Source organism: Megascapheus bottae, chromosome 18 (genome assembly GCF_031878675.1).
Source record: "Megascapheus bottae isolate mThoBot1 chromosome 18, mThoBot2.hap1, whole genome shotgun sequence".
Lineage (NCBI taxonomy): Eukaryota > Metazoa > Chordata > Mammalia > Rodentia > Geomyidae > Megascapheus > Megascapheus bottae.
In genome coordinates, this window is record NC_143526.1 from 10,540,419 (window position 1) to 10,563,918 (window position 23,500).

At 44.7% G+C, this 23,500-nt stretch overlaps 1 protein-coding gene across 2 annotated transcripts in view; it reads left to right on the plus strand.

Moving 5' to 3' along the window:
* The window catches only part of Ninl (ninein like), a 90,370-nt gene that overhangs the window by 36,015 nt on the left and 30,855 nt on the right, over positions 1-23,500 (plus strand). For both annotated transcript variants that reach the window (XM_090351896.1, XM_090351897.1), the window contains exons 9-16: positions 2,744-2,914; positions 8,283-8,419; positions 10,369-10,509; positions 12,929-13,103; positions 13,999-14,109; positions 14,629-14,709; positions 20,273-20,405; positions 22,137-22,243. In XM_090351896.1, coding sequence (XP_090208022.1) covers positions 2,744-2,914; positions 8,283-8,419; positions 10,369-10,509; positions 12,929-13,103; positions 13,999-14,109; positions 14,629-14,709; positions 20,273-20,405; positions 22,137-22,243 — 1,056 coding nt within the window. The remainder of the gene's footprint in view (positions 1-2,743; positions 2,915-8,282; positions 8,420-10,368; positions 10,510-12,928; positions 13,104-13,998; positions 14,110-14,628; positions 14,710-20,272; positions 20,406-22,136; positions 22,244-23,500) is intronic.

Here is a 23,500-nt window from a genome sequence, read left to right on the forward strand (position 1 = left end):
TTTCTGATGCAGATGCCGCCTCTCTCAGAACATCTTCATTGTTGTTTTGGGGGTACCAGAATGGCAGAGTGGCCTGCTAGGCTATAGGTTTGAGAAGTCAGTGTCTCTGCTAGCATGTTATGGCTTGGTTGGTCTCATGGAGGCAAACCTCAAATGGATTTGCTTCAGCACTACTCTTCTGCTGACACCAGAGGAGAGGTGGACAACAGGTTTGTCAGGTACATTTGGGTATGTATCTTTGTGAGTGGCTACAGCTATCTTTGGACATTTTGGAGCTTCCCTTTCTTTCAGTAGGCAGGAATAGTTAAGCTTCCACACAGCTCAGCAAATGTTCATTTCTAAGGGCCTGTGTGAAAAGATGAGGATACAGCGAGAGCAGTGGGTGAGACAAAAAGGACTCAATCTGCAGCCCTGCCTGGCAGATACTGAGTGCTGTAAGGAAGGACCGGATAGTAAGGACTATGAAATGGCTACAGGTTTTGGGGCCTGAGAAAAGGACAAGCCAAACTGGGGGAAGAACAAACTAGTAAGTGATGGAGAAAGTGTTTCAGGCTGCAGGACAGGCTTGGAATGCTGGGAAGAATATACTAGAGCTGATGCTTGGAGAGGAGGGCTGACAAGGTGGTCATGTACATGTGCAGGACGTGCGCAGTGTTTCTGGGTGTAGTGGAGGGGGTCCTGGGGGTCCTGAGCACAGCTGTCTGGTATACAAGAAATTCTTCCACCCTTTGTCTTACGATTCCAGACAGCAGAGGCTGTTGGTAAGCTCTCTACTTAGGACAGAAAGCAGTGGGAAATAATTCTTACCTTTGGATTTTTCTATTACTGAACTTTTACAGGTATTTTTCTGTCTGAGGGACTTGTTTGCATGTGTTATAAACCTGGGCAGGGCTCAGCCATGAACTGTGGCAATGAATTTGGGGAAATGTAGGATCCTTCTACCTTTTCATTTAAAAAAATTGGGGCCGGGAGTTTGGCTTAGTGGTTAAAGTGCTTGCCTAGCATGCATGAAGACCCGGGTTCGATTCCTCGGTACCACATACATAAAAAAAAGCCAGAAGTGGTGCTGAGGCTCAAGTGGTAGAGCTCTAGCCTTGAGAAAGTCCAAGGACAGTGCTCAGGCCCTGAGCTCAAGCCCAGGACTGGCAAAAAAAAAAAAATTATTGCTATTATAAAGGTATTGTACAGAGGGGTTAAAAATTACATAAGTCAGGTAAACAGTACATTTCTCTTTGGACAATGCCATCCCTTCTTTCTCTCTCTGTTTTTTCCTGTCACTCCCACCCATAAGTTGTATATAGTGTCCAGTCAGTACCACTGCTGCGTTTGTTTATCCTTTGTCCCTCCATTTCTGTACTTCCCCTACCCTCCCGAAGATATATAAATGAACAATCAAGACAAAAATAAAACAAAAACAGCAGCAACAACAAAAAAGCCTCTTGTTTCCATTACCTGGAATTCATTTTGATAAATATTATTTTGTATGATCAGATGCACATAGATATGGTACCTTCATGTTCCTCTCCAAAGGTTATCCTTTGGTCTCACTGTGTGTGGATGCCTAGAGGGCTGCATAATTTATCATGTCCCAGGTTATCTTAGATTTAGCTTTTGCATATGAGAGAAAACATGTACCTTTTGTCTCTCTGAGCTTGGCTTACCTCACTTAACACAATTTGTTCTAGGTCTATCCATTTCCCTGCTAGTGACACAATACTATTCTTTCTAATGGCTGTGTAAAATTCCGTTGTGTGTGGGCACCACATTTTTGGATCCAGTCATCTATCGTAGGACATCTGGGCTCTTTCCATAACTTGGCTATTGTGAATAGGGCAGCAGTGAACATGGATGTGCCAGTGTCTTTATAGTAATCTGACTTGTGATGCCCTCCCGGTAGATGCCCAGGAGGAGTGGTTATGGCTGGGTGGTATGGAAGATACATGTTTACTTTTTGGAGGACTTTCCAACTGCCATCCAGAATGGTCATACTCATTTACATTTGCACCAGCAGTGCAATAGGGTTCCTTTTTAACCACATCTTTGCTATATTTGTTGTTGGAATTCATGATGTTGGCTGATCTAACTGGGGTGAAATGGAATCTCAGTTGTTTTGGCTTGCATTTCCTTTATGGCTGGGGATGATGAGCATTTTCTTATATGTTTCTTTGCCATTTTTGCTGCTTCTTCTGCGAAGTCTCTCCTTTAGCTCCTTTACCCATTTAGTGATTGGCCTATTATTGGGTAGGGTTGATTTCTTGAGCTCCTTGTGTATGGAGATAGCAATTACTTCATTTTCATACCCTCTGCTATTTCCTTGCTCAGCTTACATTTTCTTGGCAGAACATGTGGGCTCTTAGTTTGTGAGTCAGGCACTTACTCAGCGGACAGATGTTAAAATTTGTGGTTCCAATTGAATAACAGTGTATTGACCAGAACTGATAGGCTACTGAGGCATGAGGCCTTTGGTGCTCAGGGGTCCTCAAGAGAGTGTCGGGGAAAGGATCAGAAGCCTTGGGTATAAATCTCAATTCCATCTCCTGCAGAATTATGTGATCTTGACAAAACCTGTGTGCAATGCCCATCTTCTTTTCTAGAAAAAGAAACAAATGATAATCACATAGCTGTCCTTTTTCAGAGAAAGTGCTGAGCAGAGGCTGGTGAGGGTAGAAAGTGTGTTATGCACGTAAAGATACTACACTTCAGAATACTGCATGCTCAGACTGTCTTTCTTTTCAATGTGCAGGTCCTGGAGGAGAATGGCTGCCATACCACTACCACCTCATCCCTTGTGTCTGTGTGCTCGGGTCTATGCTTCTTCTCCAGCGTTGATGATGGCAGTGGCTTCGCATTTCCTGAGCAACTTATTGCTGCATGGGCCCAGGAGGGGATTCAGAATGGCAGAGAGATCTTGAAGGTTTGGAATTCACTACTTACAGCTGCACTGTTGGGTGGCTGGCAATCATAAGGCTAAACAGGAAAAGGAAATGTGGAAGCTGTGTATTCACCAAGGAAGATAGATGAAGCACCTATGCAAGGGACATGACAGGGCTTGTGCTCTGTGCTAAAAATTCATTTAGGAGGGTCTGGGAATGTGGCTTAGTGGTAGATGCTTGCCTAGAATGCATGAAGCCTTGGGTTCCATTTCTCAGTACCACAGAAAAAGGCCAGAAGTGGTACTGTGGCTCAAGTGGTAGAGTGCTAGCCTTGAGAAAGCTCAGCAACAGTGCCTAGGCCTTGAGTTCAATCCCCAGGACTGGCCGGTGGGGAGTGGGTGAGGGGGGGAGAAAATAAAATTGACAAAACAGCTGGGCCCTGGTAATCCCATAATCTAGCTACTCAGGAGGCTGAGATCTGAGGATCACTGTTCAAAACCTGTCCAGCAGAAAACCAGAAGTGACATTGACTCAAAGTGGTAGAAGACTCACCTTGCAAAAAAGCTCAGGGACAGCACTGAGGCCCTGAGTTCAAGTCCATAACTGACCTCTTCTCCCTCCCTCTCCCCCCAAAAAGACAAAAACAACCAACAGAAACCTGAGAAAACATCAGTCTGAAAAAGTTCATTTGAAGGCAAATTCAGCATCCTATTCATTGCAACACTATTGCTACATCAGAAGGGAAATCTACAGACTAGTGACAAGAAATCCCCTTCTGTACAGTAAGAAGTCTTATCATTCACAGCGAGCCACAGTTCCTCCCAGAGTCCCCCAGAATGCCTGTACTGTTGTACCTGAATTCCTAGAACCCCGAAAAGACCACCAGAGGCCACAGTCAAAGCTAAAAAGCAAGGGTCGTTTATTTACGAGTCTAGACTCGGGCCTCCGAGTACCCATAGCCGGCAATGCTGAAAGGCCTTGAGTAAGAACTTTACACAGCTTTTATAGGGAAAGTACAATTACCTGATTGGCTATTTGATAAACCACTGGTCGAATCAGAGCTCAGATGTCTAACTACTGAGCACCAAGCTGTTGCCACCTGGAGTTCCAAGTACATGGGCCCTAAACAAGGGGGGAAGAGGTCATTCCCAGATCATGGAACAATCTTGGCACAACAGTACCAGTGTTTGGAACTCAGGGCCCTGCTCTAGCTTTCTTGTTTGGAGCCACATCTCCAGCCTGGATTTTTGCTTATTATTTTAGAGATGGAGTTTTGAGAATGTTTTTGTCCTCTTTGGACTTGATCCTCCTGATCTCAGCTCTCTTAGTAGCTGGATTACAGGCATGAGCCATTGGTACATGGCAAGGTTGTTTTTCTGTTCTTATTTTATAGATTTTTGTATAGTTAGCCACAAGATCAGCCTTCAGGATGTGGGTGGAGCTCTGGGGTTGCCACTTCAGAGCTTGAGAGGCATTGTCCTGGTGAGAGACAACACCTCTATCTCGAGGAAATGTTGCCAACTAGATTTATTACTTCTTCTTTTTTTAGGAGTTCTTATTTCTATCTCTAAATTTCACCATGCATTATTTTTCTAAAAAATGCCAGTTTTATAAAAATCTGTAAAGAAAGATAGCTTATCTTTCCTTCCTTCCATTTTAGAGATCAGGAGCTGGGTAGCAGCTGAAGGTTTGGTGGGATTGGTATTTTGAGATGGGATTATCACCAGCTCAGGCTGGTCTGGAACTCAAGAGCTCAATTAGCAGGGACTGTAGGCACATGCCATCCTGTCTAGCTTCATTTTTAACTTTTTTTTTTTCTTTTTGTTAGTCCTGGGGCTTAGACTCAGGGCCTAGGCTCCTCTCCTAAGCTTTTTTTGCTCAAGGCTAGTGCTCTATTGTTTTGAGCCATCACAATACTTTCATTGTTCTGGTGTTTAATTAGAGATAAGAGACTCAAGAACTTTCCTAACCAGGGCTAGCTTTGAACCACGATCCTCAGATCTCAGCCTCCTGTGTAGCTAGGATTATAGGAGTGAGCCAGTAGTGCCCAGCCAGTTTTATTCTTTAAAAGCTGTGACAGCAGTACTTAAGGAAGCACTAACAGAATGTTTTAAAAGCTTGGCAGCTGCTATCTCAAAGCAGATGTCTCAGGAAGGTGGAGCCTGCAAAGCACTTACATGAGTTGCTTCTCAGTATTCTTTTGGTCATGTGGGCCAGCCATGTTCAGAGTGGAAAGAAGGCCTCAGGTGGCCAGGGACACTGGGCCACTTGGAAACTGTCTCTCATACTTGGAGCAGTTATTTTCTTTTACTTGTGGTGGTGGTGATGGTGATGGTGGTCGTGTGTCCATGATGCTGGGACTGAAGTCCAGGCCCTCTTGCATGCTAGGCAAGAGTTCTACTCTTGAAGCATACTCTAGTTCATCAGTGTGGTTTTGATCCTTCTCTTCTTCATCAGGAAGTTGTTGCTACTGAGAAAGGTATGTTTGTATCCTAACAGGCCCAGACTTCTGTTATTCCTAGTGCTTTCAGTATTTAGGAGCAACCTGGCTAGGCATGGACCGTCAAGTCTCTCTTTTAGAAGTTACCCTAATAATTGATAGGAGCCAGGCATGCTACTGTGGCTTCTCTTGTATGTGTGTATGTTTTTTCAGTTTACTGCTGATACTGTGATACAAGAAAGTATAATAAAGTATCCATTTTAAAAATCATTTTCTGTACCTCAGCTTAAACAAGTTGTCATATTTCTCTTTATACAGTATGCAGCCATTAACTGGAGTTCTGTATTTGTACTTTTAGTGAAGCTTACTGCATGTAGTCATTAACTGAAGTTCTACATTTACACTTCTGGTACAAAAATACAGTCTAAAGCATACATTCACTAGATTTTTTTTTTTTTTTGCCAGTCGTGGGCTTGAGCTCAGGGCCTGAGCACTGTCCTTGGACTTTCTCAAGGCTAGAGCTCTAGCCCTTGAGCCTCAGCACCATTTCTGGCTTTTTTCTATGTATGTGGTACCGAGGAATCGAACCCGGGTCTTCATGCATGCTAGGCAAGCACTTTTAACCACTAGGCCAAACTCCCAGCCCCTACATTCACTAGATTTTTAACAAATGTATAATATATCTACATGACATACATCCCTCTATTAAAGATATAGAAAAGCATCTTATCTCATAGGCTTTTTTTTCTTTTCTTTTCTTTTTTTTTTTTTTTGTTAGTCCTAGGGCTTGAACGCAGGCCCTGGATACTGTCCTTGAACTTTCTTAAGGCTAGCACTCTACTAGTTGAGCCACAGCACCACTTCTGCTTTTTCTGTGTATGTAGCACACACTCTACCACTAGGGCATACTCGCGGCCCCTCATAGGCTCTTAGTGGTGCTTGCCACTGAACTTAGGTGTAACTGTAATTTTTAGAGGCTGGAGTCAAGAGTACTATTAGTTACTGGACAATGGAGTTAAGAGATGTGTAGTATTGGGGCCGGGAGTTTGGCCTAGTGGTAGAGTGCTTGCCTAGCATGCACGAAGACCCTGGTTCGATTCCTCGGTACCATGCCATGTACATAGAAAAAAAAAAAGCTGAGAGTGGTGTTGAGACTAAAGTGGGTACAGCTCTAGCCTTGAGAAAGTCCAAGGACAGTGCTCAGGCCCTGAGCTCAAGCCCAGGACTGGCAAAAAAAAAAAAAAAGAAAAAAGAAAACAAAATGTGTAGTGTTTACTTGTTAAAAAAAATATGAAGCTGAGTGTGTTGGCTCATGCCTGTAATCCTACCTACTCAGGAGGCTGAGATCTGAGGATCAAGGTTCAAAGTTCAAAGCCAGCCTGGCAATACAAAGGCAATACAAAGCCTATAAAACCGAGAGACTTTTATCTCCAACTAAACCTCTGGAAAATGGGAAGTGGTGCTTGGCTCAAGGGTACAGTGGTAGCCTTGAGTTAAAGAGCTAGGTATAGGACTATACCTAGGCCTAGAGTTCAACTTCCATGACCCTCCCACCAGCCCCCCCCCCCAAAAAAAAATGAGAAGCCTAGGCCGGTGGCATACACCTATAATCCTAACTACTCGGGGCTGAGATCTGAGGATCAGGGTTCAAAACCAGCCCAGGCACTAAAGTCCATGAAACTCTTATCTCCAATGAGCCATTAGAAAACCAGAAGTGGTGCTGTGGCTCAAAGTGGTAGAGTGCTAGCCTTGAACTGAAGAGCTCAGGGATAGCATGCAGGCCCAGAATTCAAGCTCTACAGCACAGAGAGAGGTGGGGGGGGGCGGTGAGGGAACACATATGATATAATTTGTTCTGTTCTACTAATTGTATTTTTTTAAATCCTGTATGTGCTGATATATACCTTTAATCCTAGCATTTGGGTAGCTGAGTGAGGAGGATGCAAGATCCAAACCAGCTTGTCTCAAAAAAAAATCTCTTAGAGTATGAGGATTCTCTTCTCTGGGAAATGTTTGCCTTTATCTTCCTCTTTATTTATTTATTCATATTTTTTTGGGGGGGGGAGGAGTCATGGGGCTTGAACTCTGGCCTGGGCAGTATCCCTGAGCTATTCAGCTCAAGGCTACCACCCTACCCTTGAGCCACAGCCCTAGTTCCCATTTTCTAGTGATTAGTTGGAGATAAGAGTCGCTCCTTTGTAGGCTTTGTATTGTGGGGCTGGCTTTCAACCTTGATCCTCAGATCTCAGCCTCCTGAGTAGCTAGGATTACAAGCGTGAGCCACTGCACTCAGCTTTTAACTTCTTCTTTTGATAGGTCATTTTTCTGCCAACAAAATTACCCATCTATAATTATGTATCATAGAAGTATATGAATGAGGAAACTTCTAGTTTAGAATGACAAACAATCATTTGGCTTAAGCAAAAGAACGTTATAGGCCTTAGTGGGCAGCCAGGGGTTTTGTAATTCAGGTGCCATGGGATCTGGGTCATGTAATGGAGTTGGGATCTTTCTCCCTCTTCTCTCATGCTTTGTGGTGGTGTAAGCTGTAGGCAGGTCTCTTCTATGGATCTTAAAACTGTTGGTTCCAGAGGGAAGAAGAGTCCTACTCCCCTCGTCTCTATCTCAGTCCCTGTGTGGTGCTTGAATGGGATATGTCCCTGCTTGTATATCACACTTTGTCCAGGAAAGAGAGCTCTTATCTAGCCTTAATTGCACTCACCCTTTGAGTATACAAGGGAACTGTGGTACAACAGGGGCTGTGGAGCACAATGGTGACAGCCCATCAGAATTACTTACAGTTGAATCATTCCCCCAGGAGATAGATACTTTGGTAGGTAGGAACAGTGCAGCTGCTGGCTACAATAGCCACTATGGGTCTAGGCTCCTGGACTGTCATTGGAGAATAAGAGAATGTATTTGGAGATGTCCCTCATTTTCTCATGCTCAGTAGGGCTTGCTCCTTCTAGAGCCTGGACTTCAACGTGGAAGAGAAAGTGAACCTTTTGGAGCTGACCTGGGCCCTTGACAACGAGCTTCTGACTGTGGATGGTGTCATTCAGCAAGCAGCCCTGGCCTGCTACCGCCAGGAACTGAGCTACCACCAGTAAGAGCCCTCATGGAACTAGGGATGGAGTATAGCTGGCCAGACCCACCTCTGGGAAAATTCAGGACATACCCTCCTTCCCTCTTCTGTCCCACTGGTTGGTCCTGGAATGTGAGAGCTCCATGCTCTACCTATCTCCTGTACTCCTTCCCTTGAGCTTTGACTCAGAAGCAGAACCAAGGGAATAGCTGTGCAGAGAAGAAGAAATGAATGTTTTCCACATGTCCAGAGAGGCAGGCCTAAGGGGCTTATTGACTGTTCACTGGTTACTATTTTTTTTTTTTTCATTCAGTCGTGGAGTTTGAACTCAAGGCCTGGGCACTGTCCTTGAGCTTTCTCAGGACTAGCACTCTACCCTTGAGCCACAATACCACTTCTAGCTTTTTTGTGTGTATGTGGTAGTGAGGAATTGAACCCATGCTCGGAAGGCACTCCACCACTAGGCTACACTCCCAGCCCAATTTTTGTTGTTGTTTGTTTTTGATTGGTCATTGGGCTTGAACTCTGGGCCTGGGTACTGTCCCTGAGCATTTCAGCTCAAGACTAGTACTCTACCACTTGAACCACAGCGCCACTTCCAGTTTTCTGGTGGTTAATGGAGATAAGTCTCATGGACCTTCATACCAGGATTGGCTTTGAACCACAAACCTTAGATCTCAGCCTCCTGAGTAGGCTATGATAGGATTACAGGCATGAGCCATGGCGCCCCACTTATTTTGGTTTTTGTGTCCACAGAATTGAACAATCACTACCTCCTTGATGCTCATGCTTGATGTGATGCTGAGAGATCTATTTATCATGGTCCTTCCTCAGCCCGTTATTGGAGTCTAAGGACATGAGTTTGAATCTCATCCTGCTGGAGCTCTCATTCTACTAGAGCTCAGTGGTGGGGAGGTAGTCAGCCAGGGACCTGCTTCCAAGTACAGCCAGAGGACTCGCAGGCTAAGGCTGGCAAAGGAAAACAAGTCCTTTCCAAACAGCAGAACTGGGCTAACATGTTTTATGCTAATTACACTGGGTTTTGGTTTAGTTGAATATTTAGATTTTCTTTTTCTAATTGATGTTCTGAAGTTCTGAAAAAGATTGACAAACCAAAACTCTAAGACTCTAAAGATTGCTCCATGTCAGGTATAGTCAGACGGGCCTTCTCTCAGGCAGCTCTGCAGACAACAGCAGAAGCAAGAGGGAGGAGCCTAGTGCTCTTTCCAAGGGGAAAAGTCTCCAGAGTAGCAGGAGCCACAGATGAGTTATATAGAACTTTATTCATTTGGGCCAGGTGACCATAGTCAAGGTCACATACACATAGCACCTTTTTCTCTGGGTGACTTGCCTGCCCTTGTCCAGATGCCAAGCTTCCAGAGCAGGGCTGTAGTAACATAAAGAATACTGATAGCCAGCCTGCTCCTTTTATGTGTGCTGTATGCCCAGAGATTAGTTCTCTAATGTTCTGAGCCTGTCTGAATGTGTGGCATACGGCAGGGCTCTAGGCTTAGACTTTGTAGAATAAAAAGCCTGAAAACTTCATGAGTCATTTGACTGGCCCATCTCACACTCTCTATCTCTGTCTCTCTGTCTCTCCCTCCCTCTCTCTCTTTCTCCTTCTCTCTCCTTCTTTTCCTTTCTCCTCTCTCCTTCCTCTGATTCCCTCTTCTCTCCTCCTTCCCCTTCTTCCCTTTTCTTCCTCACCTTTCCTCCCTCTCTCCCTCCCTCCCCCCACCTGTCTGCATGCCCATCTGTAAAGTGGACATAACAGTTATAAAACATGTCCCAGGAAGTGGTTGCGGAGACAGCTAGGTTAGTACACATTTGGCCCACATGTGGCTTGTTAATGCAGCTGTTTTTATAATTTACGCAGACATGGAACTCAAAGGGCTCAGAATAGGCTCAGGGTCGGGGCATGTCAGTCTGTTGGTATGGCCTGCATCTGACCTGTATCCTTCTCATGGCAGAGGGCAAGTGGAGCAACTGGTGCGGGAACGGGACAAGGCAAGGCAGGATCTGGAGAGAGTTGAGAAGAGGAACCTGGAGTTTGTGAAAGAGATGGATGACTGCCATTCTGCCCTGGAGCAGCTCACAGAGAAGAAGGTCAAGTAAGTTTTGGGCCCAGTACAGCAGCTCCTGGGCAGTCAAAGCAGTGAATCCTTATCTGGGGCTTCCCAGAATCCCCATCTAAGGACAGAGGGTATACACAGTATGCCCAGAAGCCAAGGATAGAAGGCTGAGGCCCATAACTGGGGGCCAGGGACCCTTTAGTTCCCAACATAAAAACCACAACACGGTTGATATTTTCATAATTAGGCAAGTCAAAAACAAATTTATCCTCTGCCTCTTGCTATGCAGCTGTTTGCACCAGCTTCCCTGCCACCAAGCAGCCAAACATGGCAATGGCGGCAATGGCAGCAGTGGCAGTGGCTCTGCTCAGCTGGCGGAGCTGCAACAGAATAGGAATCTAATGGCTACAGTCCTAATGGAGCCCAGGAGCCTTCTAGAATTTGCCAGAGGAAGCCGGTCCCACTACTACATACATAGTGATGGTGCTAGAGGCATGGAACACTTTTTGCCCCCCACAACCTCTCAGGCTATCCCTTCTTTCTTTCCTCCCTCCCTCCCTCCCTCCCTCCCTTCCTTCCTTCCTTTTTTTGTGCTAGCATTTGTACTCAGACCCTAGTGCCAGGCAGTCTGCCCCTTGAGCCATGCCTTCAAACCCTTTTTTTTCTTTTAAGTTATTATTTAGAGTCTGATTTTTTAGCTAGTGGCCAGCCTGGGCCATAATTTTCCTGCCTATGCTTTCTGCACAGCTGGGTTTATAGGCCCATGCCATTACACCAGAATTACTGATTGAGATGAGATCTCACTAATTTCTTGCCTTGATCCACAGTCCTTTCAGTGTCCACCTCCCAAATTGTTGGAAGTATACTGTGAGGCATCATACTCAGCCACTTTAAAATGTCCTTGACATTTTTTCCTCTGTATACATAATTACTTGTAAGATGACACTGTATTTTATGTATTTTTCATCCATTTAAAAATGTCTTTGATTTCTTTTATCTGTATACATTATTACTTGTGAGATGGTTGTATGTACTTTTCTGATAGCTGCAGAGCATCTAGTCAAGTGGGTCTGCTATACTTTAACTTAATTATTCCCTTTTTGTGGCATATTTGAAAGGCTTTCAAAAAGCATAATTACAGAATCAAATATGATGTGGTAGATTGTAAGAATAATCATTTTGCTAGGTGCTGGTGGCTCAGGCCTATAATCCTAGCTATTCAAGAGGTTGAGATCTGAGGCTCATGATTCAAAGCCAGCCTAAGCAGGAAAGTTTGTGAGATTCTTATCTCGAGTTAACAAGCAAGAAAAGAAAAAAAAAAAGCCAGAGTGATGTGGTGGCTCAGGTGATAGAGCATTATCCTTGAACTAAGAAGCTTAGAAATAGTGCCCAGGCCCTAAGTTCAAGCCCCAAGACTGTCAGACACACACAAAAAAGAATAGTAATTTTTAGACTACTCCAGGGACCAGGAATTTAGCCTAGTATAGAGTGCTTGCCTAGCATGCATGAAGACCGGGTGCTCAAGTGGTACAGTTCTATCTAGACTTGAGAAAGCCTAAGGACAGCACTTAGGCCCTGAGTTCAAGCCCCAGGACTGGCCAAAAAAAAGACTACTCCAAATGTTTGTGGAATAATCAAACAGACATATTTGTAGTATCCCCCCCCCCCTAAGCAACAGCTACCTTGTATCCTTTATTTCCTTCCCCTTTGTTTGTTGTATCTTTAAAGTTATGAGCTGAGATTTTTAAAGACTGGGCTCTGTGAACTGGAAAATGAACCTATATCTTTGCTTATGTTTGGTCCTGGCCCTGCCAAGTCTTCTGGTGAAGTAATAGGCTCATTTCTCTATAATCAAGATAGAGCTAGTATGAAAAATCTGTGAAGCAGCTGTTTCAGTGGTAACACTTAAGATTTGAACTTGTTTTTCCATGAGAGAAAAAGTTGCTGCTAAAGGTCAATGCAGAATCTGAGGGAAGATGTCCCTGCTCTCCCTCTACTTGGGGAATTCACTGTCCATGCTCTATTTTTGGCCTGCTTTCTGAGGAGGGAGGTTGATTTTTATGTGCATCTGGTGTAAAAGGCTGCTGTGGACCTATGTTTGTAAAATGCAAGAACAATAGGTGGAAGGCTGAGCATCAGTTGGACCCATTCCATGAAACTCCATATTCTCACTTATTCCAGGGATAGGAGAAGGGCTTCTGATATTTGACACATCTGATCCACTAGTACCCCTTGCCTAGAGGTTGTGAGGAAGGAGTACCCACCACCACCAGGCCTTCCCTCCTCCTAGCATGGGCAGTTCACATGCTGAAAACCAAACCCATATTCTGAGTAGGGTGATAGAGTCCAAGGTGGTAAGATGAGAACTGAGGGCAATGGGATTCTGAGAAGGGAGGGGTCCTGAAGAGGCAGGTGGTACCTTCAAGAGCCCCAGTGTGAAGTGTGTGCTGTGTTTCAGACACCTGGAGCAGGAGTACAGGGGAAGGCTGAGTCTCCTACGATCTGAGGTGGAGATGGAGAGGGAGCTCTTCTGGGAACAGGCCCGCAGACAGAGGTCTGTGCTGGAGCAGGATGTGAGCCGCCTGCAGGCTGAGGAGGTCAGCCTCCGAGAGAAGCTGACTTTGTCCCTGAAGGTAAGTGGAGGTACATCCCAGGGGTTCCTTATTTAGATGGAAAGAGCAAAATGACATTACCTTCTTAGTCAGAGCAGTGCTCTGGTCTTTCAAGGAATTCCTTTTATTCCTTCCTTTGGCTCTTACTCTACTCTAGGCCAAACTGACCTGAATGCAGAGAGGGCCAGCCATTATACACAGCATGGCTGCATCCCAGGGTCTAGGCGTACCTAAAGACATAGCCTGCCAGGCTTGTGGCCTGGAGCAGACCTGGCTTCTGTGGGCTTTGGTTCATGTCCCAGGCCCTACACTCATCCTGTACTAAGCTTCAGTGAGCTGTCCAGGCTGTGTGGATAGTTGAGACACAGGGGTACTCACCCATGTGCCTAGGCCCCTACCCGGAGGCCCAGTGTTTTCTTCTTTTTAACTTAGAGTCATGTAACCTCTTCTATATCTGTCCTGGTTCGCTTCAGTCTCTGCTTTTTCAGGGACCCAACTTAGCTGGGTCCTGGAGAGTCCTTTTGACCCTCTCAGCCTGTTCCTTAGTGCCTACAAGAACTCTCCTCTTGAGTTCCTTGCTGGACTTTTAGCCATTACTGGTGTTACTTAAGATACTTCATGTAGATCGATAGCACCTTAGAAATGATATACTATTTATGGTGTTACTGAGCATGGAGTTGGGGGAGAAGCAGAGACAATGGGAAAGCTTTGAGCTTTGGTGGGGACCTGTCTCTCTGGGAGGCATGTTCCATGGTGCAGTCCTGCCTCTTTAGCACAAAGGCCTTGCCTCTTGAGGGTTTTCTCCTGATTATGAATGCTCCTGGGAACAAGCCTCTAATTTAAGTGACACCAAGACCTGCCAATAACTCCCTCCTTTGCTTAATGGGCCCAATGGACATCTGCCTATGTCTCCTAGGAAAATAGTCGATTACAGAAGGAGATTGTGGAAGTAGTGGAAAAACTTTCAGATTCAGAGAAGCTGATCCTGAAACTGCAGAATGACCTGGAGTTTGTGCTGAAGGATAAGGCAAGTCCTTTTGTTGGTTGTGGGCTTGAAAAAAAAAATCTTGAAAATGAGTACGTGCATGATTGAATTTAGTTACTTGCACTGAAATTCAAGACTGGATGGAAATTAACATAGTGACCTTGCCTTTTGTGCCTTCATGGCAATATGACGTCCCATCTATCAGCTATGCCCAGCACTTTGCAGGCTTTTTAGTAGCATGCTAGGGCTGTCAGATTAGGGAAGCTGGAGCTCTTTTATTAAGAAGCACCCAGACGGCTTTACTTGTCTGTTCCAAGGGGAGAGCAGAGACTTCCCAGATACATGGATGAGGGGCGGGGAGGAAGAGGAGGATCTGAGAGATTGTCCTGGAAGTGCACAGTCTGTGGGAAGGAACCAATCAGGTTCTCAGAGCCAGGGCTGGAGGAGTGGGAGGGGGTTCTACCTAGTCTGAGGCTCTGCCCATCCTTGCCTGTTCTTGTCTGCTGACCTTTGAATCCAGGGCTTCATGCATGCTTATTTGCCTGGCTTTCTGACATTTAGCTGGAGCCACAGAACACAGAGCTCCTAGCCCAGGAGGAGCGGTTTGCAGCAGTCCTGAAGGAATACGAAGTCAAATGTCGGGTATGTGCCTTCCCAGCCAGTTTACCTATCCAGAGCAGTTCTGTGTCCTGCAATATAGGACTGAGGCCCTTGTTCAAAAAGAAATATACTCATTACATGACCTTTGTAACTGTAACCCCTCTGTATATCTCCTTTACAATAAAATCTAAAAAGATAGAGCTCTATGTATCTATGTATGTATGTATCTAGCTAGCTAGCTATCTTTCTATCATTGGTGTGAACATATTAGGTCCTATTTTTCCCAATGGTTTACCTATACAATTCTTTTTTGTGTGGGCCTAGGGATCAGATGTTTGTGTTGTTCCAGTAGGCTACACGTTCAGCCACAATAGTGTCTAATTCATTAGAGAGCTTAGAAATTTTGATACACAAGTTATATAAGATTTGACCAATGACAGTCTCAAACTTCCAAAAACTGCTTCCTGGTATTACAGTTGAACCTCATTCTCATTCTTTTTTTTTAATTTAAAGAATTTATTAACATTGATTTTTATATCATATTTCAAATGACGTGTTTAACAAACAAGTAGTAAAAAAGGGAATCTCTATATACAATCACTGGCACTTAGATTTTAGAACATAATTAAAATTAGGCTGAGGGTTTGTATGTCATAGATACATATTAATCTATGTAATGAAACATGTCCATAGAGTCATAATTTTTTTTACCAGAGAGACAATTACTAATCTTTATTGTACAGAAAAGTTGAAGGCCATATACAAATGAGATGTTTGGCAGCTAGAGTTATGCAGATTCAAACTGAAGAAATCCTCATTTTTATGGACATACAGTATAAAAACAAACACTAAGAGTTGCAAGAAGAAACTCAACTTCTGTCTTCCAATTAAGACAAAGCTTTCTACAGGGAAACCTAGTTTCAGTTCATGTCAAATTGTTTAGATGGCAAGAAAATCTAAGCCAAGTAGAGATAATATCTAGAATATGGTTTGAATTTTGATAGAGCCAGATTAAAACTCTGCTCTGTCTCTTAGAATGTTTCGATTTATAATTTTTATTTTCTATTAACTCAAGTTAAAATAGAATTTTGGAATTATTTTTTGTCGGTCATGGGGCTTGAACTCTGGGCCTGGGAGTTGTCCCTAAACTCTTCAAGGCTAAGAGTCATAAATTTTTATGTCTATGTAGTTGTGTTTATATTTCCAATACCATGTCCATAGCATTGGGGATGCAAATATTGAGTCCTCACTCTTACACTGTTTGGATCTAATAGCCACATATTAAGGATACCATGCGCCTTTTGTTCCTTTGGTCTTGATTTACTCTTTTCTTTATGAGCTTGCTTTTCCCCATTAACCATGTCTCAGTGACATGCCATCATCATTTTTGTTGTTTTGTTTTTTGTTTTGTTCACTCCTCCTGTAAAAGCAACATACTCAAGCTTACCTTACAGTGTGCCTGCACTCACTCCGGAATCTGCCATTTCTCCAAGGAGTTGTGGTTCTTTTCATGAGGGAATTATTTTAGAGAATAACTTGCTTGATGAGTATATTGCTCCTGGACTTCACTGCTTCTTGTCTGAGGGCATATTTTTCATTCAGTTTTCAAATCCAGAAGGTAGGCAACCTTGTGCCTCTCCCATTGTGCATCTCCCCGTCTTCCCAAAGTCATACCTCAGGGCATTCCTTGTACTTTTTTGTTGTTGTTGTTGGCTGTGGGGCTTGAACTCTGGGCTTGGGTGTTGTCCCTGAGCTCTTTAGCTCAAGGCTAGCACTCTACCATTTGAGCCACAGCTCCATTTCTAGTTTTCTGGTGGTTACTTAGAGAAAAGAATCACATGAATTTTTTTGTGCCCAGGCTGACTTTGAACCAGCATCCTCAGAGTTCAGCATCCTGAATAGCTAGCTACTGGTATGAGCCACTGGCTCCCAGCTTCCTTGTATTTTGTAATAGGAGTGTGTGTTAGCAAGGATGCCATGTTTTTCCTTGATGCCAAATTCCCTTTCTATGTATTGTCACTTCAGTGATGCCTTTTTCAGCCATTAATCTCAGTCCTTTTTAATTACCCCCACTGTAGGTCTCAGCCCTGAGAGAGTTTTCACTGCTGTGTTAGAATAGCGTGCTGTCAGATAACCTAAAATTGATTTTCCTTTTAAGCACTTACACACCAACTCCTAACATGCCCAATTCTTCCTGTTTCCTGGATGATTCTATAGCCTCCATGTGTGTGTTTAGTCCGCTTTGCCCCACAGCCAGCCTAAAGGCTCTACCTTCATCTCTCATCTCCTAGAACTGCTTAGTGGTATTAAGCATCATTGTCACCCCTGATTTCCTTTGAGCTTGCTTCTCCCTGATAACCAGATCTCCCACTCTCTCTAAAAAAATCCTCAAAGATTCAGGGTCCACAAATCCTAAGGTCTACAGGACATGCTTGTCACAAAAGTATCTTTCTGTCTGGGGAAATAGTACCTCAAAGTTTCCTCAGTGTCATTCCTCAAATAAATTGGCATAGGTGGCTCAAGCCTATAATCCTAGTTTATGCAAGAGGCTGAGATCTGAGCATTAAGGTTCAAAGCTAGTCCAGTTAGACAAATCTGAAAGACTCATCTTCACTCGTATCACTTGACCTGTGGCTCAAGTGATAAGGGTGGCTTCGGTGCCACCCTTGAGCTAAAAAGTTGAACAAGAGGGGCCGAGAATTTGGCCTAGTGGTAGAGTGCTTGCCTAGCATACACGAAGACCCGGGTTTGATTCCTTGGTACCGCATACATTTAAAAAAAAAAAAAGAGGCATTAGTGGTGCTGAGGCTCAAATGGTAGAGCACTAGCTTTGAGAAAGTCCAAGGACAGTGCTCAGGCCCTGAGCTCAAGCCCAGGACTGGCACAAAAAAACAAACAAACAACAACAAAAAAAAACCCACAAAAAAAAGTTGAACAAGAACATGAAGTTGTGGGTTTAAGCCCAATACCAGCACAAAACAATGATGTGTATTATGTATAATAGGATCCCTGTTCTCTTCCCCTGCCAGCTCCCTCTATGGAGGCACCTACTACCTTCACCAGTTATACCTAGTCTAAGTAGCCATGTCTTCTGAGAGTTCTGGCTTTCTGGAACTGCTGAATTTGTGGGATATGTATATATTCTCAAAATGCCATTTTTGGCATTCTGTGGATGTTGTCTTACAGATCGGCACTTACTAGTACATTCATGCTGTGAACTCCCACATCATGGAGACATGCAGTTTCAAGTTATCTTGTAGGCATATTAACGTTCTTAAGTAAAAACTTAAATCATGCTAATTTTCATGCTGTATGGATGTATGTGCACGTGCGCGCATGCATGTGTCGGGGTCTTTCTTTCCCGGTCCCTCTCAATCAGCAGGAGGGACAGGGAGAACACACCCTGACCAGCATGAGCCAAGTGAGGAGAGGGCCCACTGACCACCCTCATCCAGCCCTCCCTCGCTGGAGCACAAACAGATGCGTCAGGGAGCTCCATCAAGGCAGGAATCCTAAATCCCCCCAAAAAACCCTATTCAGGAAGTCCCTCTAGCTAATATACCCCCACTGTAGGTCTCAGCCGAGAGTGATAAAGCAATAACACATTTGTAACCAATGGTAATCAAGTCTTGCACCCTGCCTCTTGCGTGTTGCCTTGCCTCTCAGCAGAAAGTTATTCACAATACCGATGATATAGCTCAAAGTTAGACATGGCGTTACTCGGCCCCCAGCACACACGTGCTTTCTTTGTTGGTTTTGGGGTTTGAACTCTGGGCCTGGAGATGAGTCTCATAGACTTTTGTGCCCAGGCTGACTTTGAACTGTGATCCTCAGATCTCAGCCACCTGAACATCTAGGATTCTAGGCACAAACCACCAGCACCTGGGTTTGTAGTATATTTTATTTAGTCCAGTATATCAGATATGTTATTTAAAAAATAATTTATATCCTTTTTTGGTGGGGGATAAGCCTTTGAAATCAGGAGCTCAACAGCCTCCATAGCATACAACTTTGTATTGGACAGCTTGGGACCAGATGAACTATATAAGGCTAAAAGTGTTGTGATGGTCAGGATCAGTTAGGAGTGGAACAATACCTGTTCCAAAGGCTGGCCCAGCACCTCTGACATCCTGGCCTGCTTTCTCTCAGAACAGAACTTCTCCCTCCTTGAAAGAAGCATGCATAGTCTCACTAGGAAATTGAGTGAGTGCTTCTTTATGATCTTTAGAGCCTGACCTTTCTCCCCACAGCCTGGAAGTACTGGGGAGAGCTGCACCTTATCCACAGGTAACTTGATGCATTTGGCAGGTCCACTGGCCTCCAGGGCTAGGAAGATTAGTAATTTTGTTGAGCAACTGTCCAGCAAAGTGCTGGTGGTTCGTTCCTGTAATCGAAGCTACAAAGGAGGCTAAGACCTGGAGGATCATAGTTTGGAGCCAGCCTAAGCAGAAAAGTCTGAGATTCCATCTCCAATTAATCAGCAAAATACTGAACTGGAAGTATGGCTGAAAGGATACAGCACTAGCCATAAGCAAAAAGGCTGAGCAAGAGCATGAGGCCCTGAGTTTAAGCTCTAGTACCAAAAAAAAAATGTTCAGAGAGACTTTAAGGATCAAAAAGAAACTTAAAACCACAGAGGCTTTTTTGTGCATGGCCATGTTGGCCTTTGATCTTCTCTACATGGTTCAGTTCAGGTTTCCTTCACAGCATGATGCCCACCTTCCCCCAGAGGGAGTATACTAGCGATACTCCCTCTGTCTGCCCTTCAAAGACATGTGGCCTTTGCTGCTGCTTTCTAGGTTGGAACCATCACAGCTTTGCCTGGGATCCAAAATTGAGGGCACAGACCCACAGCAGTAGTAATCGTGTCGCCATTCTTCTTCGCAGTCTTCGAGGGCTATAGATTCCTTTTCTCATTCCTTTAACAAGGAAGTACCTGGGTCCGCTTCACCAAGTGCTGATAAAATGGTGTCAACCATAAATGCAGAGCCTTCCTTTGAAGCTTCTACCCCTGCCTGCACAGTATCTCTGTCCCCTAGCTCACTTCCTTCTGCCTGTGCAGTCTCTACCACCTCAGGCATCTGTTTGCCATGTGCATCTCTGTTTTGTGGCATTTGATCTAAAGCAAGTAGCCCCCTCTTTTGTGTTAATAGCTATAGCTGCAGAGTCCTTTGTAGTTCCACAATTGCTGAGAAAAGAATCCCAGCATACTGCTTAGCACATAAAATAGAAGTCATACCTCATAGCAGCACCACTGTGGCTTTAAACAGCACCAGTAGTGTCAGATATTGGTAAGGTACTTTGCACATTTTTCCATTATATCTACTTTTTTCCTTGAGTCCTTTCCCTGTATCCTCCCTGTGATAGGAAATGATTTAATGTGTGAGAAAGTCAAGAAATGGCTCCCACTTTTGCTTAGTCCACTACATAGTTAGGAACTTACCAAGTTGTTGTAGGCAAGGAGTACAGAGAATCAACACCTTCTGACCTCAGATTGTGCATAGTCTATAGAGGATACTCCCTGTGGATGGGGCTGGTTCTGGGTTTGTCCTTAATGGGCTGAGTGGCTGCAGTAGCTGAAGGAAGTGTCTAACTGCCCATGTAGGACCTACAAGATCACAATGATGAGCTGCAATCCAAGCTGGAAGGACTTCAGGCACAGTTGCACGAGAGTCGGCCAAGCCCATCAGGGGACTCAGGTTTCCATGGAAGGCGGCTTCCTGGACGTGGACCAGCAGGTAAGAGCCAGCCCTTGAGATGAGATGGGGGCATCACTCTGTGGAGATGGCCCCAAGGTTGGACACTGACATGGTATCCTCGAGACCAGAGGTCAGTTGAGGAGGGTGGAGGGTTTTGCCTTTGGGTGTAAGTGATAAAAGTTTTGTTGATATGGATCATGATATGATGGATCCAGTGTGACATCACAGGCAGCAAGGCTGAACACTGAGAGGTCACTTAGAGAGGACTACGAGTGGGTAGAGGACAGGTATCTAAGGGGAGGCTCCTGCCCTATCTGCTTGGGCTCAGGGAGATCTTTCTTGAGGTTCCTACCCTCTCAACTGATGTGGTTGGGACAAGCTCCATATGTTAAGAGGGCCAATGTTGGGGGTATTCTTGGCTTCTGGAGACTAGGGAGTCTAAGAATAGAGGGTCCTTGAGATTTGCAGTGTTCTTTTTGGAGACCAGGGGATGTTATGTGCTTGTCTTTTCTTTGTCCTATTGATTATGCCAGGCAATCACTGGGACAGTTGCTTCAGCCCTGTTCATTCCATGGGGCTCCCATCTCTCTGCAGTGAGGCCATGGAGACCCAGCAGTCATAACAGCTCCTTAAGTCATATGTAATGGCAGCTCTGACCACTCAGACAGCACTGCGTACCCATCTGTAGTTCCCAAATCATGTTGTAGGGTTCCCATGGTGCCTTAAAGCTACTAAGAAAACAAAAAAAGAAAATACCCTAAAGAGCCAACATGGGGACATCCAAAGAGAATCTAGTGGGTATCTCTGAATGTGAGATCCACCGAGGCAGCCCCCTCATTCACCTTTCCAGATCAGGGTCTGCCGTTATTGAGGCCCCCTGTCAGGACCTTCAGACTTCCAGAATCTAGTGTGCTAGATGTACTGAAAGGAGTCTGCTTCATATTTACTATAATAATAAACAGTATAGGCCCACCAAAAAATACAAAATGTAAGGCTTGAAAATTCTGTGCACATGATAATTCTGATCAGTCTGTGTATTCACTAGACAGATGCAAAGCCCTAAATCACTTGGAGGTGAACTGTGATTGCCCACTTACTGGTGTATCATTAGGAGTCGAATTTAGGGTACAATGAGTGCTTTCTTTCTTTCTCTCTTTCTTTCTTCCTTTCTTTCTTTGTTTCTTTCTTTTTCTTGTGGTATTGAGGGCATCATGCTTGCTAGTCAGGCACTGTACCTCTTGAGCTATACCCTGAGCTTTTTGCTTTTCGTCATTTTAAAAGATAATCTTGGATACAGGTCTAGGCCAGGCTGGACTGTGATATTCTTATTTATCTTTCCTGTGTAGCTGAGATGACTGGGTGTGTGCCACCAGGTCCATTGTCAAGACAACATCTTGACAATTTGTGCCTTGGCTAGCCTCCAGCCAATCTCTACCTCCTGAGTAGCTAGGACTACACACCACACTATACCACCACATCCAGCTTACACATACCACCTGAGAGTCATATTTCTTTGGGGGCCACTCCTCTTGCAGGATGTCTTCTGGTTCTCTGAGTAGTCTGGAAAGACAAGCTGCTGATTGCTAAGTGATAACTTTAAAAGCTCAGTGTGGCTTTTCCTGCCAACACCATATTCCTCAAGCACACTGAGGGCTGCTTTGTCACAGGATGGTAGGAGGATCAATGACCTGCACATGTTAGATTGGAGGGTTCAGAAGGGACCTGGCACATCCTGAGCATGTCATAAGCCAAATGTCCTCTTGTTTGTAGGCATTTTGTTTGTGGGTGACTCTACTCCAGTGAGTATAGAAACGGAGATAATGTTGGAGCAGGTGAAGGAACATTACCAGGACCTCAAGATCCAGCTGGAGGCCAAGGTAACAGGAATGGGAGGTCACAGGCCACCAGCCAGGCAGCTTTGTTCTGTTGTGCTGACACTGTCACATATTTGCCTTAGCCCCCTCTGCCTGGTGATAAGATTATTCATCATGGAGCCGGGAGTTTGGCCTAGTGGTTAAAGTGCTTGCCTAGCATGCATGAAGACCCGGGTTCAATTCCTTGGTACCACATACATAGAAAAAAGCCGGAAGTGGTGCTGAGGCTCTAGCCTTGAGAAAGTCCAAGGACAGTGCTCAGGCCCTGAGCTCAAGCCCAGGACTGGCAAAAAAAAAAAAATTATTCATCATAATGAAACAGTGGAGTATGGTGGTGCACACTTGAAATCCTAGCACCAGCGAGGCTCTGAGGAGAGAGAACTGTGAGACTCTAATCTCAGATCAAACAAATGGTAAATAAAATTGCTTTAGGTCCATCTCGTCTTTGGAGGGAAGCAGGATGTAGGAATGATGAATCCTGGGAAGGAGCTATGTGTTGCATAAGAATGTGCTGATGTAGTCATGAGTTGTCAGGAATCTGTGTAAAGGGCTTTGGGTTTGCCTAAGAACTCTGTGGCTTCATGTCCATGACGTCTCTGGCTGAGTCATATTTCCTGTTTGTTAGACTATAGTAAGGCTTAAGGGCCATTGTCTGTGACTTGCTGTTGTATGTCATCAATAAAGAGGCCACCTCCATCTTGTAGTTGTACCCTTGAGTCCCCCAGCAGCTACTGGCATGACCTTGCCAACATGTTATCTGGATTACTGACATGACCTTGCCAGTCTGTTATCTAGTCAGTCATGGCTTCTTGGAGGCTAAGGGGCATCACTGGGCTTCTAAAGACTATCTCAGTAGTTGTCACATTTTCTGTGTCCCTTGTTCCACCTGATCTGGTACCCAGCCCTGCTTGGCCACAAGTCCCCTGACTACTTGTTAGACCTGCTCCAGAGTCACCAAAAGTGATAGGGATGGTGTGATGCACGTGACTAAATGGGGCACTGTCCATTTCATTACTATCCCCTCTATAGGTTCTAGGCCTGGTCAGGTCTGGGCTCTGGCTCCTATCTGATAGCATCATATTTCTTTTTTTTTTTTTTTTTTGCCAGTCCTGGAGTACGAACACACGGCCTGAGCACTGTCCTTGGGCTTTCCTCAAGGATAAAGCTCTACCACTTGAGCCATAGCACCACTTCTGGCTTTCTCTATGTATGTGGTACCAAGGAATTCAACCTCGGGTCTTTGTGTATGCTAGGCAAGCA